Source organism: Crocuta crocuta, unplaced genomic scaffold (assembly GCF_008692635.1).
Source record: "Crocuta crocuta isolate KB4526 unplaced genomic scaffold, BGI_CrCroc_1.0 scaffold15, whole genome shotgun sequence".
NCBI classification, from domain to species: Eukaryota; Metazoa; Chordata; class Mammalia; order Carnivora; family Hyaenidae; genus Crocuta; species Crocuta crocuta.
The window spans coordinates 554,813-576,907 of NW_027530508.1; the positions used below are offsets into that span (position 1 = coordinate 554,813).

General features: G+C 46.9%; 1 protein-coding gene and 1 long non-coding RNA gene across 3 annotated transcripts; one reads left to right on the forward strand and one right to left on the reverse strand.

Moving 5' to 3' along the window:
* The first annotated feature begins 3,556 nt into the window (after positions 1–3,556).
* On the forward strand, positions 3,557–15,294 carry LOC144233882 (uncharacterized). Its single transcript, XR_013335790.1, has 3 exons — positions 3,557–3,665; positions 11,247–11,453; positions 15,179–15,294. It is a non-coding gene; the product is annotated as an uncharacterized LOC144233882 (long non-coding RNA).
* Positions 15,295–17,531: 2,237 nt separating this feature from the next.
* PRND (prion like protein doppel) lies at positions 17,532–20,766 on the reverse strand. 2 transcript variants are annotated; one of them, XR_013335789.1, is made up of 3 exons: positions 20,696–20,766; positions 17,787–18,661; positions 17,532–17,656 (listed from the first exon to the last, which is right to left on the reverse strand). XR_013335789.1 is itself a non-coding variant. In XM_077766918.1 (2 exons), the coding sequence occupies exon 2, from the start codon at positions 18,648–18,650 to the stop codon at positions 18,114–18,116; it is 537 nt and encodes a 178-aa protein (XP_077623044.1). In that variant the 5' UTR covers positions 18,651–18,661; positions 20,696–20,766; the 3' UTR covers positions 17,532–18,113. The 2 variants fall into 2 exon arrangements, 1 of the variants encoding a protein (XP_077623044.1); XM_077766918.1 differs by having other exon boundaries at positions 17,532–18,661.
* Between the last annotated feature and the right edge of the window lie 1,329 nt (positions 20,767–22,095).

Consider the following 22,095-nt stretch of genomic DNA (forward strand, 5'->3'; position numbering starts at 1 on the left):
ACACACACACACACACACACACACACACACACACAGAATCCAAAGCAGGCTCCAGGCTATGAGCTGTTAGCACAGAGCCTGGCATGGGGCTTGAACCTATGAGCACAATCATGACCTGAGCCGAAGTCAGATGCCTAACCGACTGAGCCACCTAGGCACCCCAACATTTGCTTTTTAGTGGGAGTTCTGTTTTAAATGCATAGGGAAAAAGTCGAGTTTTTTTTTTAAACCTGGTTTTAGGTCCCTCTTGAGACCTTGAGGGTCAAATTTGGGAGCTGGACCCCGGTTAGGTGGTGAAGGGCATGGGGTTCCCTTAGGGCTTTAGGCACATTCCTGGGCAGTGGCTTGTCACACAGGTGTCCCCACCCTACTACAGTGAGTTCCGGGCCAGCTGTGACCTCTCCCAGGGAACCTCTCATTTGCCTCTGGTTCTTTGTTCACTTCCTTTCCTGACTGCTCTCATTCTAACATCAGCAGGAAGAGATGACAAAACCCGGAGCCAAGGCCTCCCTGGGCTGGCCTTCCCTGGGTCCCGGATGGACATCTTCGAGCCTCGCGGAGAACAATGGAGCTCTCGTGGCACAGGCGAGCCGGTGGGTCTGCTTCCTCTGGCCCATCTTCGTCCCTCTTGGCCGTTCTGCTTCATCGTCCTATCACTGCCTGTTGGAAGTTGCGCCTTAGAGGGCTATGAACGTCCTTGTTTGTCCCTTGGTGCACCTGACACTCCTTTCCTTAGGTCTGCCCCGAGGACGGGGTCAGACAAGCTGTCTCTGGACACCGGGAACTGAGAGTCTGCAGAATCCTCAGGCTCGATTAGCCATCCCACAGGTGGGCAGAGAGAGATCGGGCACCGGGTGCGTTTCCTCCTGGTCTTCTGGCCGCCTGTTCATTCAGTGTCTGAGGAACATGCCCCAAGAAGGCGGGAGTCCCCTGCAGAGCTGCGGCAAGCCCCTCTCAGTGACGTGGCCCCGTCCACCTCTCCATGAGGCCTGGCCGAGGTCTTGTGTGAACCGGAAATACCCAAGTGAGAGAGGGAGGTTCCCTGGCCATGCTCTTCTCTGAGAGGATGCCGTAAATAAAAACAGGGGACGAGCAAGAACTGCTTCTATGACCTGTAAGCCGAAAGTGGGATTGCAGACCCCAGGCTTTGCAAACCTCTGGCAGGGCAGCTGGGCCCAGGAACGCCGACCCATGTGGTCTTCCTGTGGGTGGGGAGCGTGATGATATACAGCCAGTTGATGTCTCTACCTGAGGACCATGACTTTATAAAGATGAAGACCTCGGCAGCAAGAGATGACCTTCCAATGCTGTTGATGAAAATTATAAAACTTTATTAAAAGGCGGCCACAACACATGGCGATTAAAGTATGGCCTTTGAAACCTGGGTCCCCTGCTTACTACCAATCATGCCTAGTTCTTGAGCCTCATTCTCTTCCTTCTGTGAATCAGGCACAGTTAGAATGCCCACTTGATAAGGTGGTGCGGGTTAAGCAAGCCATGGTGACTTCTCAGAACAGGGCCTGGCACATTCTAAGCACTCAAGAAAAGCTACCTGTTATTTTTGAAGCTTGGAAAATAATAATCAGCATCTCTGGTTGTTGAATAATTTTATTTGTAAGTGTTTTCTAAAATTTTAAAAAATGTTTTATTTTTGAGACAGAGAGAGACAAAGCATGAGCAGGGATGGGGCAGAGAAAGAGGGGGACACAGAATCTGAAGCAGGCTCCAGGCTCTGAGCTGTCAGCACAGAGCCGGACACGGGCCTCGAACCTACGAACTGTGAGATCATGACCTGTGCCAAAGTCGGACGCTCAGCTGATTGAGCCACCCCGGTGCCCCTATTTGTAAGTGTGTTCAGTTTAGTTTTATTTATTTTTTTAAAACTATTTATTTTGAGAGAGAGAGCACGAACAAAGGAAGGGCAGAGAGAGAGGGAGAGAATCCCTAGCAGGCTCCACACTGTTAGTACAGAGACTGATGAGGGGCCTGAACCCACAAACCGTGAGATCATGACCAGACCCAAAACCAAGGGTTGGACGTTCAACCAACTGAGCCACCCAGGCACCCCTCATTTTTCATTTTAAACTTTTAATTGAAATAATCACAGATTGGGATGCCTGGATAGCTCAGTAAGTTGAGCATCCGACTTTGGCTCTGGTCACGATCTCCAGTTTGTGAGTTTGACACTGGCGTCAGGCTCTCTGCTGTCAGCACAGAGCCTGCTTCAGATCCTGTCTCCCTCTCCCTCTGCCCCTTCCCCACTCATAGGCCCATACGCACTCTTGCTCTCTCTCAAAAAAAAAAAAAAAAATCATGGATCAGTAGCAGCAAATAAAGTGCATAAGAGAATGGATGGATATAAGACAGAGTGTGTAATTCAATGAAAGCCTAAAACAAAAAAGCAATCTTCTGTATGTCTGCTCCTTAAGCTCCCAAGTGCATGAGGCAGTAGCCACGTGCGAGACCCTGGGCTTGCCCTTGAGAAACAGCAGACCGTCAGGGTTCTTTTGGAGCTGTCCTTTCTTCCGGATCCTGCTGCCTTACCCTAATCAGCACCAACAGCATCACCCGAGGAGACACTAGTCACAGTCAGGCCCTGGGGAGCCCCCTCCATGTCTGGTGGCTGACTTGAAATTCACTAGAAGGAGTCAGCTAACACCTTTGTCTGGGTCCTTCAGTACTTCAATCCTCAAAGCACCTGCAGTTAGAGACTTGGGGTTCATCTGGTGTGTTTGTGGTTTGCTGCTGCAGGACACCCCCTCCCCCGTGCAGGACGCTGACAGAGGCCCGGACGCACCATGCTGGTTTGGGGGTGGCTCTCTGCCCCTCCCCCCGACTGGAGCCCCTTCTCCTCCCCCATCCCCAGCAGATTGCAGCTGCGCCCCCTGGGGTGGCACCGGGACTAACGCAGCTCCTTTGTCCCCTCGGTCTGGTCCTTGGCTGCCCCAGGAATGGAGAGGCAAACACTAGAACCAATGTCCAAGGATCCAAGTTCCCAGGCCCGCACTGTCCTTGTGTGTCTCTGCCTCCGGGGACAGGCATCAGCCTCCAGTGCTCAGGCTGAAGTCTTCCTGACGCACAGGACAAGCCGCTTAATTCACCTGGCTCAATGCAAAATGAGGGTGCAGGCCCTTGTTAAAAATTAAGAACTTCAAGGTGGCCAAGCGCAGGGTTGGCCACATGCCCATGAAGCTGGCTCAGATGACAGAGTACACCCTGCTCATGGCCATGTCCCGAGATTTCTGAAGCTCCTTTCCTCTGTGTTTGTCTTCCCCTCCCCCCCCCCTTGGAGTTATAATTCACACACTGTCAAATTCACCCTTTTACAGTGTACAGTTCAGTGGTTTNTGAGATTTCTGAAGCTCCTTTCCTCTGTGTTTGCCTTCCCCTCCCCCCCCCCCCCTTGGAGTTATAATTCACACACTGTCAAATTCACCCTTTTACAGTGTACAGTTCAGTGGTTTTTAAGTACATTTACAAAGATGTCCAATCACAATCAATATCTAATTCCAGAACATTTTCATCCTTCCAAAAAGAACTCCTGGACCTGTAACAGTCACTCTCCATCCCTCCCTCCCTGGAGCCCCTGGTAACCACGAATCTACTTCCTGCCTCTGTGGATTTACCTGTTCTGGACATTTCATACAGTCCAGTGGAAACAGACGGTATGTGGCCCTTGGTGTCTGGTTTGGTTCACTCACCATCAATTTTTCAAGAGTCATCCATGTTTCATTCCTTCTTCTGGCTGAATAGTATTTCCTTATATGGATGGACCACACTTTATTTATCATTCCTCTGGGGTTTTTTTTATTGTAAAGTTTATTTATTTTGAGAGAGACAGAGAGAGAATGCAATTTGGGGGGGGGTAAAGAGAGGGGGACAGAGGATCTAAAACAGACTCTGTGCTGATAGCAGAGATCCCGATGCGGGGCTTGAACCTGCAAACCATGAGATCATGACCGGAGCTGAAGTCAGGTGCTTCGCTGACTGAGCTACCCAGGTTCCCCTATCTTTCCTNTATTGTAAAGTTTATTTATTTTGAGAGCGACAGAGAGAGAATGCAATTTGGGGGGGTAAAGAGAGGGGGACAGAAGATCTAAAACAGACTCTGTGCTGATAGCAGAGATCCCGATGCGGGGCTTGAACCTGCAAACCATGAGATCATGACCGGAGCTGAAGTCAGGTGCTTCGCTGACTGAGCTACCCAGGTTCCCCTATCTTTCCTCTATTTTAATGATTCCTTTTGAAATCTGACCTCCACGTCATAGAGCAGGTACAGCCTAGTGACTCTCATTTGCTAGTAATTATCCCATTTTCAAAGACTCACATATTTCCTCCTTTTAACCTACATGTTTACTGATATATAGCTAATATACAATAAAGTGCACACACCTTAAGTGTCCAGACTGATGAGTTTTTAGCTATGTCTCCACCTGTTTAACCCGCCACCCAGCTGCAGATACAGAACAATCCATCCTTCCATCAGGCTACCTCAATACCACCCATTTCGCCCCAAAAGGAAACCACTATTATAATTTCTATCATCTTAGATTACATTTGCCTATCCTCGAGCTTCATAAAAATGGAACCATATAGTATTTCCTTTTTTTTTTCCTCTTACTTCTTATGCTCAGCCATGTCTATTAGATTCATTCACGTCATATGTGGCAACAGTCGGATCTCTTTGGTTGCGGTGCCGAATTCCATTGTACGTCTATCCCGCCATTTAGCTCTTCTACCACAGGCAATTGGGTTGTTTCCAGGGTGAAGCTATTGGGACCAAAACTTGATGAGCACTTTTGTATGTGTCATTTGGTGTTCATAAGCTCTCTCTTCCGTGGGATATTTACTGAGAATCGGATTTGTTGGGCCTTACAACGGGTGCCTATTGAGCCTGAGTAGATACTGACCATGCTTTTTTTTTTCCAAAGTGGGTGGTGCCAATCCCACCAACTGGGTTTGAAGGCCTGATTGGCCCACATCCTCATCAACATTCGGCAATGTCAGTCATTCTGGTGTGTGGTAGTGTTTCATGGTGGTTTTAGTTTGCGCTTGCCTGGTGCTGAAGGAGCATGAGCACCCTCCCGCATGCTTATGGGCCATTGGATAGCCACCCATCATTTTGAGTCATATTTTCTGTTAGAGTATGGCAAAGGGATCATGCCTTTCCTTATCTCTGAGTCTTCTTAAAAATTCACTAATGTCCATTTATATTTAAATACATAAATTGTATATGAACACATGTGTATTGCTTCCTCATTCTCTTGCTAAGACTGAATGTCACATCTTTCAAGTTGATGGGGGTAAACAATCTTATTGATATTTTAAGATACTGTGCATTTCTGAGATTGTTAGTGAGATTCAGCATTTTTTCCCTTATGTTTATCAGTCACTTGCATTTCTTCTGTGGATTGCCTTTTCAGCTCTTTTGTCATTTTCTTCTATTGGCTTATCTTTTCCTCACTGATAATGGAAGTTATTTATACATTCTGTGTAATAATCCTTTATCTGTTATATTTTGCAAATACTTTCTCTGCTGCTGCTACTTGTATTTTTTAAAAAGACCTTATCGTGTAGATAGAACGGTTTTAGATTTACAGAAAAATTGAGAAGATAGTACAGAATGTTCCCATAGACTCCGTACCCAGTGTTCTCGGTTATTAACATCTTACATTGTTACAATGAATGATTGTACATTATTTTGTCATCATGTCTCCCTAGGCTCCTCTTGGCTGTGACAGTTTCTGAGACTTCTCTTGCTTTTGCTGGCCTTGACAGCTTTAAGGAGGACTGGGCAGATATTTTGGAGACTGTCCCTTTACTGGATTTCTCTGATGGTTTTCTCATGATTAGACAGGGGTTATGAGTTTGGGGAGGAAGACCATAGTGGTAAAGTAGCATTTTCCTCACCTTGTCTCAGTAGTACATTTATCAGCATGGTTTATCACTGTTTTGCTGTTGACCTTGATCACCTGGCTTTTCCACTGTAAAGTTAGGCTTTGACCCCCATCCCACATTGTCCTCCTTGGAAGAAAGTCACTATTCAAGGCCACACTGAAGGAATAGGGAGTATGCTCCACCCTTTTGAGGTCAGAGTATCTATATAAATCATTTGGAATTCTTCTACCAGGGGATCCCCTGTATATTATTTATCCAATCATTTGCTTACATCAGCATGGACTCACGGGTATATATTTTATTTTATTTGGATTATAATCCAGTACTACTTTATTTCATTGCTCAAATTGTTGCAGTTTTGGCCACTGGGAGCTCTTTCAGTGCTCCTGTGGCCCTTTGACGTGGCCCCAAGAATGTGGGTTTGCTTGTCTTTTGGTTATTGCACTTCCTTCTTTCCTGGCACTACAAGATGCTCGGCCCTTCTTGTCTATTTTTCTTTTTTTTTTTTTTAATGTTTATTTATTTCTGGGAATGCAGGCAGGGGAGAGGCAGAGAGAGGGGGACAGAAGATCCAAAGCAGACTCTGAGCTCCCAGGCTGACAACAGATGGCCTGGTGTGGGGCTTGAACTCAAAATGTGAGACCATGACCTGAGCTGAAGTCCGATGCTCAGCTGACTGAGCCACTCAGGCACCCCCTTTCTTGTATATTTCTGCTTCAGTCGTACAATCAGGCATTTCTCCAAGGAGCCCTGGCTTCTTTTATTGGGGAGTGGAATTAGAAACGAAGATCTGGGCAGTAGATTTGTCTGTTATTACTGGAGTTTTGTTTCTTTCAGGCCTTCTCATGTGACAGAGAACAGAAATACATGTGTGTATACTAACCTGAGCAGATACACATATCTATAAAGTCTCTACATGTAACCTTCTATGTCTATATTGAGTTAAATATAAAATTCATACTGATGTCTCCAACTCTGCTCCATTACCACATGGGTCATTCTAGCTTCTTTCTCTTGCTTCTCTGAATTCTCACTCCCAACAGTGGGGAGACTGGCACCTACTATCCACCATCCACTGAGTTATTTGTTCAATTCTAGTATACACGTAGCAGAATTGCTAACCCATACACCCATGGGAAACACCTGTATCAACTAGAATAAAGTACCCAACACATATGTCGGAAAAGTCCTTGGTGATTAAGTAAGGATGGGGTTAACTTACAATTGTCGGCAGAGGTGGGCTGCTCAACTCCAGAGGTATCAGAGAGTCTGGTAAATACCCCTGGCTAAGATATGAATGAATTATTCTTATTGGTGACTTACAAAGTGCTTTTTATCCCAAAACTCTCTTGGAGACATCTTGTACTGTCTACGTTATTCCTTTAAAATGTAGAGATTGAAATTTACACTTGGCTTACATGATTATCCAGCCTGATTTTAACTATGTGACCAGGAGGTACAAAAGATGCCTCAGTAAGCCTGTACTCTGGATCCCCAAGACTGGGGTATCCCACATGTATAAAGAAGAAAGTGCTCACACGTGTTTTGAAAGGAAGGATGAGATAGAGACGTTTTGTCGTGGTCCTGACAACACAGCAAAGAACAGGCTTCAGAGTGGTGCACTCACATGATCTCGGCAACACACTCAGTAGCCAGAAGAACTTGAAGTTATAGCTTCAGGGCCAAAATGACATGATTTTAGATTCTGTGGTTTCGGTAACAGGATTTCTTATGAACCCCACACTGTGGGACAAATCCTGGAAGATCTGATGCTCTCCCAACATTAGAGCATTCTCTTCAGAGAAAGATAATTCATCAGAGAAAGAAATCTCTGGTACATTTAAAAGCATATCGAAAAGACACATCCAAACACTCCAATAGAATACAAAGAAGAACTTCCTAGAATGCAAGGCATCAGAGAGGATTAGAAACCCATTTGTCTCTGGGCTGGGGAGGTGGGGGAAAGAGAAAGAGGCTGGTCAAAGGGTACAAACTTTGAGCTAGAAGACGAATCAGGTCTGAGGATGTGATGTGAAACGTGATGATTATAGTTGACAACACTGTATGGTATTATTAAGATTTGCTAAGAGAGTAGAATGTTCTCACCCAAATAGATAAATTCATGAGGTGATGGATGTGTTAATTAACTAGATGCAGAGGATCCTTTCACAATGAATACACATATCAAATCATCGTTGTACACACTTTAAATACCTTACAATTTTATATGTCAATTATACCTCAGTGAAGCTGGAGAGGAAAAATAACCCATTTGTCTTCATGTCACGGATTAAAATATTTAATATTTTAGAGTAGTGTTCCTACTTTTGCGTGTGACAGGCAAAAGAGAAAAAAAATCTTGCTGGCTCAGATCTGATAACACTGTACCAAAGGTCCACAATTTCTGGCCCACATTTAATTTAAACATAAGGAACTGACTGGCAGAACTTGCTGCCTTTCCAAACAACTCAGAAAGTGAATTAGGATTTTATAATTTAATAGAAACAAAGGGTAAGAGAAGAGTCCAAGTAAGCATGGGACCTGAGGAATGGCTCAAGCCATCTTAATAGATCAGAGATGAGCACTGTCAGGGGAGATGACCCTAGGAAGAAAAGGCCTAGTTTGTTTCTGCATTGCTCCCTACTAGTGGATACTGGAACAATAATCTCCCCTGAAGCCAGTCTAGAAAGACCTAACAAGAAGCCATATTGTGGCTCTTGGGAGGCAGGGGACCCCTCAAAGCAAGTGTTGAGCTGGAGGCAGATGGATTTGGCTGAGGTCTTGTCATCATGGCAGACCAGTCCTGGGAAGCAGGCTTGAACAGCAACAGAGGAACAATTTCCCTGGAGCATGTCAGAGTAAGTGCTGGTGCTTCCAAGACAAAGAGATAGCCTCTAGGTGGAAGAAAAGTGATTCATGGGCAGTGGAATTCGGGTATCAGGCAGGTAGAGAGACATTGAAGACTCCATCCCGTGGGCTCTAGTCCCTGCAGCCAGTTTGGCAAGATGGGGGCAGCAGATGTGTAGAGGAGCGCAAGGTGACTAAAACATATAGTTGGGTTTGGAGACACAGTCCGCTATGGGAGACACACACGCAAGTGAATAATTAGGTCACGAAGTGACAAGAGGGCTAATTATCTGCCCTAGAATCCAAGGGCAGGTCTCCTGGAGGTCATGGTTGAGCTTGTCTTGGGGGGCGGGGGGAAGGACTTGAGAGGGTTTGGTGAGATGTGGCACTGCGGGCACAGAAGGTGAGCTTGGAGAACCAGGAATACCAGCTTATGAAGGACCTCATGCACTTTGTTGAGACACCATGAAGTCCTTCTGAGCAAGGTGGAGTGTTTCCAGAGGGTTTTGAGTAAATGTGGAAGACCCTCATAAGCAAAGAGCAGTAGATCTAAAACAGACTGTAGAGATTACTTCATTCTGCTTTCTTTGAAGAGTGTGAAGTATGTACAACCTGCATTGTTTCTGAGACATCTGAAGGATGTTCTTGTAAACCCGCCCATCTCTTTTCAATGGTTTTGTACTTTGCCCTTTTTAAAAACAAGTTTTATTTCTTTATTTTGAGAGTGAGAGCGAGCGAGAGTTTGTGTGTGAGTGGGGGAGGGGCAGAGAAAGAGAGAGGATCCCAGAGAGAATCCCAAGCAGGCTCCATGCTGTCAGTACAGCAAGAGAGCAGCATTCACTTAAGCATCCATTGGGCTGATGCACTCAGCTCTGCACTAGGTGCCGTGTGCAATACAAAAGAAGCAGAAATTCCAGCTCTTATCCCTGTGGGATCTATGTCCTGCTTGGGAATACACAGAAGGAGGCAATGTCAGTAAAGTAAGATAGTGAAGTACTGTAGATAGGTGTTAAAGACACTTCAGTGGGATGCAACAGATCTTTGTGGAATCTGGGATCCTGGAGCAGGGCCAAGGCCTTCTATAGGAAGCCGTCAGGATCAGTACCCCAAATCCAGGAACCACAGGACCTTGGCTGGTGTAGGAATTGCATAGCAAATGCAGATATTGCTGCCCTGCAGACTCAGAGATCCTATCACATCCTAGGCGATTTGGGCCTCTAAGCCAGAGTACCACACGCGGAGTGGTTTCTAAACAACAGAAATGTATTCCTCAGAGGTCTGGAGTCTGAGAATCCAAGATCATGGGACTGGCAGCTTCGGTGTTTGGTGCTGGCAGATTCCTGGTTCACAGACAGCTGGCTGTCTTCTCTTTGTGTCTTTACATGGCAGAAGAGGAGAGGGTGCTCTCTGGGGTCTCTTTGATAAGGGCACTAACTCCATTCATGAAGGCTCTACCCTCATGACCTAATCACCTCCCAGAAGCCCCCCCTCCTACTACTATTGCATCGTGGGGGTTAGAATTTCAACACGGGAATTTGGGGGAGGACATGAACATTCAGACTTTAGCCCATCTCATCCCCCACCTCTAGGCACTCAGGCCTGGTAGGTTTGGGCTGTGTATCTGAGACAGTAGACTGAAGCTAATAGCTGGCTGCATCTTCATTATCTTGAGTGCTCTGTCAAGATGAACTGATAAAGCACCTCTTTCCTGAAAGATCTCTATAATTAGAAGTTGAGCAACTTTCATCACATCTTTTGATGCTTCGATGCATAGTCTTTTGCTAAACAAGAACATCTTTTTGTTTTCTTTAACTATTGCCCTAGTTTTTAGGTTGAATATTATATTCAAAGTTTCTGGCTTATTCTTTACCACACCTTCAAACTAAACTATGGTGCACTATTTGCAACTAGAAAAACGAATACATAAAGTGTGTTTAGAGGCATTTCTTTGTTTTCTGGTTTGAGCTGGAAGTCCCCTAGCACTTGGGCTCCACAGGCTAAGGTGAGCTACTTGTGAGGCATGGCTTTGTGGAATGGTCTGTCCCTTATAAAAGCAGGCGAAATGGCATATGGTGGGAGTGGGATGGGTGGACACCCAGAAAGTTTGAAGGTCAGATTGGGCTCATTCTCGGGGGTTAGAGGGTCTTTGTCTTGTGTTTGTTTCTTCCTGTGCCTTTAACTCTCACCATTAGGAGATGGAATGAGAAATGTCTCGAGCCCAGTCAAACCCTGCAAATAGTAGGCTGGGCATATGGGGAATCAATGCCTCTTGGGAGTGGTCCTCAACCAATGCTAGGAGGTGCTGGTGTATAAACCCCCAGCTCCTTTGCCTTCAAGTAGGATAACTCTGAGCACATTTTCTATGCTGCCTTCCAGAGGGTTCCAGCAGAATGAAGCTCCAGTTGCCCACAGAGTGAACTTGCAAACTTCCCCTTCTCACTTCCGATGTTTCCAGGCTTCACTTCCCTAATATACTACTTGTACATGGATTCTTGTTTTAGGACTGACTTCTGGGGAAAACCAGCCTAAGACAGCAAGTAACCCGTGCAGCAACACAATTTCCTAAATGTAAGGAAAAGGAAGGAAGACTGTGCTCTCCTTGGACATGATCAAGTGTATCTACAATCCTGATTTTAGCTTCTACTTATTATCTTCTCACAGTGATACATTCATGAATTCTGATGCAATGGACCTTGATTTTGTACCAGGTATTTCCAAATCCATCCTCTTACTTGATTTTCATGAGGTAGGTGGTATTATACCTACCATTATGGATGAAAAAAATCCTGAGGTTCAAAGAGTGAAACGATTTGCCCAAAGACCCCATGCATGGGGCAGTACTAGAGCTCAGGGCTTCTGCCTCTCCACCTTCTTCATTCTATAGAACTGCCCCTGAGAAACTCCACATTATCCTGAGACCTCTCTGAGCTAGAGAAGAAACCCCCAGAGTGGAGCTCAGTTGACCATTCAGATGGAGAAACTTTGTCTTATTGAGAAACCGATTTCTTCTCAAGCACAGCAACACAGAGAGGCTAAGAGGAGCCTCCTACCTCCAGACAGGCTCCGATTCACTGCAGGCAATCTCCTGGAGAGCAGCCTAGAGTCTTGACCTCTTCTTTCTCCCATCATCTGGGGGCTGGGAAGTATTGAGATGCCTTGCTGGTCTGTCCCAGAAGAGGGTGGGAGTGTGGGCAAATGGCAGCCATCAAGGCCCTCAGAGCCTGGAGCTGGGTCCAGGCCCAGCACAGGAGAGTGTAGACCTTCAATGGGGTGGTGGCATACTTGCCCTTCCTTCTACATGGGAACACAGGGGAAGTCAGTAAGTAACACACATAATAAACTGTGGAACCCCCAGTCAGATCCCTGTGAATCTCTTTGGCTGTGGCCAATGTCCCTCACGTATCTGCAACCTTCTCCAGGAAACCCGCCTTGGGCAGTGGTTTATTATAAAAGAATATAACTCAGAAATAGGCAGATAGGAAAGACGCACAGGACAAGGTATGGGGAAAGGCATGGAGCTTTCATACTCTCTTGGCATGCACGACTTGCCCCAAATCTCCATGTGTTCGCCAACCTGGAAGCTTCCCAAACCCTGTCCATTTTGGTTTTTATGAAAGCTTCATTCCCTAGGCACAACTGATCAACTCATTGGCCATTGGTGATTGATTCAACCTCCAGCCCCTCTCTTCTCCCTGGAAATCAGGGGGTGGGGACTGAAAGTTCCAACCCTCTATTCATGATTGGTTTCCGTGGCAACCAGCCCCCATTCCGCAGGTTCTTTCCAAGTCACCTCGTTCACATAAACTCATGAAGGGGCTGGTTGTGAATAACAAGACACCCATTTCACCTTTATGGCTGTGGAGCAATTTCAGGAACTGAGGACAAGATCAAGTATTATAACAAAAGATGCTTTCACTGATCTTATTGCTCAGCAAATTCCAAGGGTTTGGGGGGCTGTGAGCCAAGAACCATGGACGGAGACCAAATACATATGAGAAATGTATTTTGGTCATCGAGATGACCAGTATCTTATAAATCACATCTTATAAATCACAGTGTTGCAGATGCTAGAATTCCTTCATTTTGTTTTTGATTGCCAAGTAGCCCTGAGTCAAAACAGCCAGTTAAAAAAAAATTAGAAGCTCTAATTGTGGATTTGGAAATTCAAGCACAACACAGCTGATGTAGGAATTGCCAGGACCCTACTTTCCTCTGCTTAGTCCTTGAAACTCCCTCTCCTTGGTGTTGAGGGTTGTTTCTGGAACCTAGAGCCCTGGGTGCATAACACCCCACCCTGTTGGATGCTGGTGGCACCTTTGATCAGCCCACATGTGTAATTCTCTCCATGGATAACAATTTCTCCTAGGCCCCTGCCCTCTCCCCTAACCTCCCATTCTTACCCACTTCCCTCCATCCAGAAAGACCAGCTGTGTTAGGTCCTCTGACCCTGACCCTGTTTCTAGCTTCCTCAAGTTCCTCTCTGGCCTTCTGCCAATTTCCTTCCACAATTTATAGAGAAGCCTGCTGGAGTTAAAGCAATCTGTATTGTTTAAGAAAGCAATGCTTTCCCATGAAAAGATTTTCATTAAAATAAGGNGGATGCGGTGACCCTTAAGTGTTGAAAGATAAGCCTTTTTGGGGGGTCGGCTCTGGACTGGGTGCAGGAAAGTCCCTTTAGGGTCCAGGAAAGTCCCTTTAGAAGGGGGGTGGTCACTACATGGGACCTATTTCAGTCCGAGGCCTCCCATGGTCCCAGGTGAAGCCTTCCGTTTGACAAGAGAAACAGCTGAGTTCGTTGAGTAGGCTTTGAATGGTCTGGGACGGGCTTAGAGATGTCCCGGAGACATTGTGCCTTCTTCTCATTTTGCTGGGACTGTTGGATTTATTCTCATTTTGCAGGTGTCTGTCATTACCAGTGACATGGGAGTTTGGGTCCCTTCCCTTCCACGGGGAAAGTGGGTGCCCAGCTGAAAGTGGGTCTGCCGTCAGAATGAGGGTATGAGAAGGAGTCGGGTGCCATGTCTGGCTGCACGGTCTTGGGACAGAATGGGCCAACACACACCCAGCACGAGCTGGCTCTGCCAGAGCTCTGCTCTGCAACAGAGCAGCATCTGAGCTTCCCGTTGGGGGAACAGAAATTTGCCAGGATGCCATGCCTGGCATCTCCTCGATCACTCACTCAGTGCTCGTGGCCCGCCACCCATGTGCCATCACTGCCTGCATGGGGGCACATGGGTCCTGCTCTTAGTCTTTCAGTTGAGACCGTGACAGCCTCCAGAAGGTGCCACGCCACAACACACGGGCATCTTAGGGCGTCCTTGTCCAGCCCTATACAGCGCATGAAGAAAACATATTGGGTGGAAATGCAAGAAGTGACCAACCCCCAAGATGTGAAGTAGGACTGGGGGCTCCTGAGCCAATGGGCCACTGCCCCAAGTCCGTCCCTTCTTATCAGAGAGCTTGCGGTAGAGAGTGTAAACAGCTCAAGGCAAACTCATGGCTACTACCCGGACACGTCTCGTTAGGACCACAGGGCAGGGTTTCTAATGTTGCAGAGCACATCCTAAGCAAGATGGGGTGCGTGGGCTCCGGGGAGATGCTGGCTGCCTGCAGGGGCCCTGAAGCGAGGAGTGGCCCCAGCTCCTTGAACAGTGTGCATGACGCCCGCTGCTTTTGATCTTTATCTCCTAGAGGGCATTCTCACTGGAATGCAGGTTATTTACCCCAGATTAATAAAAAAGCCAGGACTGGGGTGCCTGGGGGACTCAGTCAGTTGACCATCCGGCTTTGGCTCAGGTCATAATCTCGTGGCTGGTGGACTTGACCCCCACGTCAGCCTTGCTGTTGTCAGCGGGGAGCCCACTTCTAATCTTCTGCCCCCCTCTCTCTCTCTCTCTGCCCCTTCCCCTCTTGTACTCTCTCTCTAAAAACTAATAAAAACTAAATAAATCTTTCTTTAAGAAAAAGGCCAGGACCACACCTCACCCCATGTTTCCCTGGTCATCAGGGAGTGTGGAGTTGTGCAGATAGATCACCCTCTAAAGCCCAAATATACTCAGCCTGCTTTCCAGGCTTCTCATCTGGGCCCAAACCCAGATTTAGAATGAGAATTGCTAACAGATTTAGGGTTTTCAAGCGGTGCTGGGGTGCTGGTGGTCAGAAATTACTTGGCGGGATTTGGTGTGCTGTCTGCAAAGGAGAGAAGGTGCATGAGCGACATTTGCAGGAAAGGCAGGTTCTTACGCTCAAGAGACATAAAAACCCTTACAGGTTAGCACCATCCATGGCAGGCATGAAGAAGAATTGCTCTGGTGATGTAGGAACATAATCTAGTCATCTAGAAAAATTTAAATTATTTATATTAAGATTCTATCTAAAACGACTCCACAGAAATAAAAGCCACACATCGTTCAAGGTTGTTTATTGTCTGCAGCGGCAAAAAACTGAAGCCATCCTGAAGGTCCATCAGCAAGGAAGTGGTCAAATCAACCAGGGGCCATCTGCACCGTGGAATATTCCACAGCAATCTAAAAGGACACATTAGCTAGCCAGCTCGCTGTCGAACTGGAAAGAGGTTCATGATGCAGCAGGAAGTTACAGAGTCCAATTGCGAAGGAATAAATGTGATATGTACAATCATAGTGTTTTTAAAAGGAGCAATCAAATTTTTCAAAACCCTCCCTTATATACCCAAGCACAGTGAAATTGTGGGGGTTACACGGTAGGCAGGAAGGAGTGGATGGGTTGGGAAAGGTTGAGGGGGAGGCAAGAATGAAAACATCATACAGAAATGAAAAAAGCCTAGAATAAAGCTCAGAGAATATTTGGAATATAAAAGCTACATTATTGTTGCAGTTATGTACATTTGTATATGCAAATGGATAAGGCTTAGGAGGTAAGAGGGTACAATAAAAACAGTCTTAATCAGATGCTGGGATTGCCAGCAATGTGTTCTTTCGGATTTCCATTGCCATTTGAATGTCACGTTTACAATAAGCACATTTTGAAAAGTCGACACTTGGAGGGGATGAGAATGCAATGCTGGTGAAATTAGTCACTTTTAGAATGACTGTATCAAGAATAATTCAGAGGTCCCTTACGATGTCTTACACATAGTAGGTGCTCGGCAACCTTTTGCTACGGTGAACAACCAGACTCACGAAGCCTTCCCTTGACCTCATAATTCGTAAGCGTCAGCAAGGATGTTCAAGTCCATATAGTCCCAATTAAAAGCTTCATGAATGCTGTTTGCATTTGAATCACCATGTGCTCACTTAAATCTGGTGTCTGGAACTGTTAATGAAATGAGATGGCAGTTCTAGAAAATGTACTATGTTGTGGCCTGTTTTCACCTAAGAAATGAAGTCATTTTGCTTATGTGCCTGTGTGTGTTCTTATGGTTACACTCAGCAGAATTGACCTGAAATTTTCAACACCAGCCTATGAGAGGTTTCTTTTCTTTCTTCCTTCCTTCCTTCCTTCCTTCCTTTCTTCCTTCCTTCCTTCCTTCCTTCCTTCCTCTCTTTCTTTCTTTCTTTCTTTCTTTCTCTCTTTCTTTCTTGCCTTTCTGCCTTCCTTCCTGCCTTCCATCTTTTTCAGTCTTTCTTGCTATTGTTATTACTAAAAAAAATAAAAATAAAAAATTGACAGGCCAGAAATGACTTATATGGCTTATACTTCTATCTTATGCTCTGCTCAAGAACTCAACAGGACTGTGGAAGTGGAAGGCGGGCACAGTAAAAACTAAGGCGCCTCCTCTGGTGCTGATTCAGGGCAGGGCGGCAGCCCCCAGGCCCCCAGGTCCCGAGGGGAAAGCCGCTACCCTGGGCTGCCCTGCCCCCAAGTCCTTCCCCGGCTTTCTGTGTTAAAACCTTCCAAAAGTATCCTTGAGAAGAACGCTGATAGCAGTGGAGGCTCAGAACAAGAGGTACCATTATCACATTCATGATTTAAAACACGTAGGATAAACTGTCTGAGAATGCACATTTTCCTCCCCTTACAGACTCTTTTTTAAGGAGAACTGATAACATTCAGCAGCTGGTGCACCAAAATATGGTCCAATAATTCCTGGGGAGGGGGGCTGTCTCTAAATGCACCCCCAGAGGGACTCTGGGGGTATCTTAGAGCATTAGATTCATCATTTGTAGTTAAGCTGTATTCATATTTTGTAATACGTATTTAACTAATATTAACTACTAACATTTTGTAATATCTGTATTTAATAAGAAGTAGATAATAAGTGGCATATCTACTCTTGCTTAGGCCATGAGTGAATTCTTTGTCAGGTCTCCCTAGAGACATGGCTTCTCTTGAAACTTTTTGGCAAGGAATTATTTTTTTAGAGTGATAAGTGGTTTACAGAAATGACGGCCCCTTACCGAAGTGGGTGTAAAAGAACAGCCGGAGATTGGCACGGTACCCGTGTAAAGGGAGTATATTTAAAGATTCTTTATGCGTGTACTTAGCTGCAGAAAGAGCTAGGGGAACATTAGAAAGCAAACATGTCAGCTAAAAATACATTTTCAAATCCAGGTGATATTTCAGAGACAGGAACAGCAAGCACTTATCTTTCTTGTGAAAACACAAAAAACAAAAAACAAAAACCCTTGGTGCCGAGGATACATCCTACTGTGCTTCTGGTCTTTTCTGGTAACCTGCCTGGCAAGGTGGCCTTACGCTATGATCTCTGGGCCTTTGTCTAGCTGTACTTCTGTGTTCATTTAATCCCTTTCTTGTATCTTAGTTTAATGAGAAGAATTAAATAAAACCTCCATGCAACAAGGTACTAAGATACGTGGCCATCCGTTCAGGCCATTTTATGTTTCTCAAAGTTGGGTTTCCACGGTTTCATCAGAAATCTGTGTTTCCGTTTGGGTCGTGCGAGCAGTGAGGACGGGATCACAAGACGGCTCTGGGATTGCACAGAATGGGAAAATCCGGGGTTAGACAAACCAGGATTGAATTTGGGCTCTGCTGCTTTCCAGCCACTTCACCTGTTGGAGCCTCAGTTTCCTCAACTATACAGTGGGAATAGCACCTACCTCTAAGAGGGGTCGGGACATGCTGTGGAGCGCGAGGCCTGGTCCCTGGCGCGTTCTCTTATCTGTTCGCCCAGCATTTACTGCGGAACATCACGGGTCAGACCCTCCACTGGGAGCTGAGAATGTCGTGATTACACGGCCGCCCTTGGGTAGAGCCTGGAGGGGACTGGTACGCACACACTTATCAAACGCAAACGGATACCCGAGGGAATGCCTGGCTCTTTGGTTCCTTCGGGACACGCGGGGGTTTGGGCCCAGAGAAGAACTGGGGTCACTCAGCGGTTTGCTCCCCCTCCCACCCTCGTGGCCGCCAGCCTGCCTGCAAGCTTAGGTCACGACAAACCAAATGAAAACCAGCAGGCAGACCATCACGGGCTGGTCTGCGGTGACCCGAAGTCCCGCTCCCCTTTCCAACCAAAAATCACAGTGCTTGATGGAGCAGAGCTCCCTGATCAGCCGCCAAAGGACCCGCTGGTAAAGCTTGTTGTCTTGTTTCTCGCGGGACAGCTCCTCCTGGTTGGCCACCCGGGTGGCGTTGATGCAGCCAGTGACAAACTTCTCCTTGGTCACGTTGGCCTCGGAGCAGCCATTGTAGTGGATCCCATCCGGGAACTGCCAGTAGTGGGCCTCGTAGTACCTGTTGCCCTCAGCGCCAAGGTCGATATCAAGCTTTCGGCCCTGCCTTATGAAGGCCCCAGGGCGGATCTCGGCCTTGCGCGCCTCCGTGACCTGGGAGGTACTGGGCAGAGCCTTCCGGTTCCACTTGATCCTGTGCTTTATGCCTCTTGCCTTGACTGCTGAGAGCTGGCTGCACAGCAGGACACAGACAATGGCCAACCAGCATCCGCCCAGATGCTTCCTCATTGTGTCAGGATCTGTAATAGCAAAGGCCGGGGATGGTTACTCTCCCTGGTGGGCTTCCTGGGCTCCCCTGCCCCCCTCCCACATGCAGGAGATTTTAAGCAAGGAATGCAACCTTAAGCCATTACATTTTCCAAAACCGTAATAGTTTTCCCATGCTCTGATTGTACTGGCTATGTCAATACCGAGTTTCTTGCTTTTGCCTGGAATTATACGCACTTAGGCCAGAGATATGGTTTTCTCAGACAGATAAGAAGCTACAACTGGCAATTATAAGGCCTGTGTGGGAAAATAAATGAGTAAGGACATAATATATATAGGTTTTCTCTAGTGCTCCCAAGTCTTTGAAATCAAGGGCTCTCTGGGGAAAACACACAGAAGAGTTGGAGCCACAGGCTTCTGTGTACAGACAGTATCCTTGATCTTTCCTTTGTATTCTCTGTTGCTCTAAGCTGGCCCTGTCTCTGGCACATTCTGCTATCCATTCTAAGGAAGTCACCGGGCTGCTGACCCTACAGGGCTTGATGATAATGGTGGAGAGAGAGAGATGGAAGCATGACCAGGAGACCCCTGCCGCTTTCTGTGTCAGGAGGTCATGATGTGTCACACTCCCAGTCTCATCCCAGGGGGCAGCGTGACCCCACCCTCCCCATCACCCAGCTTTGTATTACATACTTACTACATGGGAACCACTGGCATTGACTAGCTTAATTCTCACATGGGGTAGGGACATTATTATTTCCATATTATAAAAACTGTGCTGGGATTCTGGGTAGGTAAGTCATTTGCCCAAGGCTCCACACTAGCAGGTGGTGGATTTGAATCCAGTTTTATCTGACACTGTTCCCATGTGCCCACTAGCCATACATCATGGCCCCTCTGGGCTGCGGGAGGGAATGATGCTCAGATTTTCTGCTTTTGACTCACTGGGCATGAAGGGCAGCACCGATGGCCCCCACACTGAGCAAAGAGCAGGGCCCCTGAGGGATTTCAGAGGAGATGAGGGCCTGGGAGAGCACTGAGGGCTCAGGGTCAAGGTGGCCCCTGGGCATCTGAAGGGCTGCTGATGACCTCAGGGGCTATCCCCCCTTCCCCCAGCCCCCTAGTCCGGTAGTTTGTCATATCTGGCTCCTGAAACTACAATAGCTATTGTGGAAATCTACTTCCCAAGGTCAACCATTCTCTACTTCCCAAGATCAACCGTTCGGGGCATTCCAGGGTCTGGACCTTTGTCGGTGTGGATCAGAAACGCCGGAACAGTTACTAGAGCCAAGCCTGCTTACGCTGGGTCCTAGACAAAGTTTTACATGAGTCCATTCATGCCAGAGGTGGAGGAGGTTGAAAAGTTAGCTTGCTTAGCCCCTGACACACCCTCCCTGCAGTATTCTCGAAGTGACTAGTCCACCTCTGGTCAAATGTTCAACTCCATCGTGACACTGGTTCTTACGTAGGGAAAAGGACAAGATGCAAACTCAGTGCAATCATCTCTGGATGCCTGCTGACTTCTCTTTACCTGTAGGTATGATCTAGCCTCTGGCCCCAGGGGGCGTAAGTGTGTGTGTTCAGCCACAGCCATGCTCTGGCAACTTATCTTCCCTATCCCCTCATCACAGTGATCTCAGACCAGCCTTCTCCAAAGAGATCCCAGCATGAAGCAAACATTCGTTAATCACACCCCGTGCCCTCAGCCCATCCTCTTTGGTAGGAGAAATGCTAACGTAAGAATAATAACACAAATTGCAGGTGGGTCAAATTAAAGAAACGAAAGCATAGAGATCTCAGGCAAGAAATCAATGTTCATAGACAAGGGCTTCAAAGCAAAAAGAAAATCCCAGCCAGCCAACTGTAAAATAGCATTTTATGGTCAACACCAAAAGCACACATGCAACACGAGTGATACCCCAACATTCCCACGTGTCCCCTTGACTGGAGACTCACGCCAGGAGGTAGGAGAAAAGAAATCATGGCATGGTTTGCAGTCTGATTGGAAATGAGCAATGCTGATCGCAGAAACGGAGCCCCGTGTGAACTCTGGCTCGCCCGCCTACCTTGGGCTGTCTCTGGGAGTGCTTCTCTGGAGCCTCAGCAGCGCTGTCCAACAGCACACCGTCCTGCCTCCGTAGGCACTGCAGGGGGAGGCGGCATCCCCGCTGCTCTCCAAATATAGCAGCCCTCCCCTCCCGGGCAGGACCAATCAGGGGTTCCCAGGCCCTCCTCTGCCTTGAGGATAGACCTCATCACTTTCTACTAATAAACACGATGTGAAGACCTTGATGAAGTTCAGAAAAGACTTGAGAGTTCTTTTTCTTTTTCTTTTTCTTTTTCTTTTTCTTTTTCTTTTTCTTTTTCTTTTTCTTTTTCTTTTTCTTTTCTTTTCCTTTCCTTTCCTTTCCTTTCCTTTCCTTTCCTTTCCTTTCCTTTCCTTTCCTTTCCTTTCCTTTCATTCCCTCTCCTTTATGTGTGCGTATGTACTTATTTACTTAGCCCTTACCAGTTTATCACAAAGGACATTATAAAGGAAACAAATGAACAGCCAGATGAAGAAGTACGTAGGGCGAGGTCTGGAGGGTCCAGTTGTGGGTGTCCCTGTGGAATTGGGGGTACTATATCCCTGAATGTTGATGAGCTCGTCAACCCAGAAGCTCTCCAAACCCCTCTGTGCCAGTAATGGGGACACAAGCCAAATATCCCCCCCCTCACTCGGGAAATTCACAGGTTTTAGAAGCTCTGTGCCAAGAACTGGGACATTATTGTATCACAATGCCCCAGCCAGACAGATGAATGGATGCATCTGTCCAGAGTCTGGTTAGGGCTATTTTTAAAGGCTGGTATTTTGAGAGGTGACTTGTAGAACTGGAATGAGCAGTGTTAGAAGTAAAACACTTTATCACCAGTATCTACAACAGAGGGTGTTGCTGGGTATGTGCGCTGTCTGTCCTGCACCTAAAAACCAGCCTCAGACAGCAAGGGGGATTTTGCTGGGCAGCCTCTGTGGGAAGGGTCTGGTTGGGAAGAGGGTGAGAGATCAGCTGGACCACAGGCCTCCTTCCAGCAGATACTGCCAGGGAGCGAGGAACCCCACTCTCTTTGCGGAGGTAGAAAAGCAGCTTTCACAATAGCTAGAGGGACGCACCAGAGGCCTGGCCAGCATTTTAGGCTGTTGGTCTATGTGGGAATGCTTGAGCCACTGAATCAACCCAAGGGCAAAAAGTCACGATCTGTGGGAACCTTTAGGACAAAGACTTATGGAGATGAAACTGACACTGTTCAAAGATGGCTGGGAGTGAGTTTTCTCAGAGCAGAGGGGAGAGGATCTGGAGAGCCAGGCAGGAGGGGCCATGCATAGTTTCCGGTGACCATTCCTTGTACAAAAGGGACTTAGGTGTCCCGGTTACAGTTATCACTGTAATGCGAAATCAAAAGTAAATTCTGGAGGAGAGTACCGAGT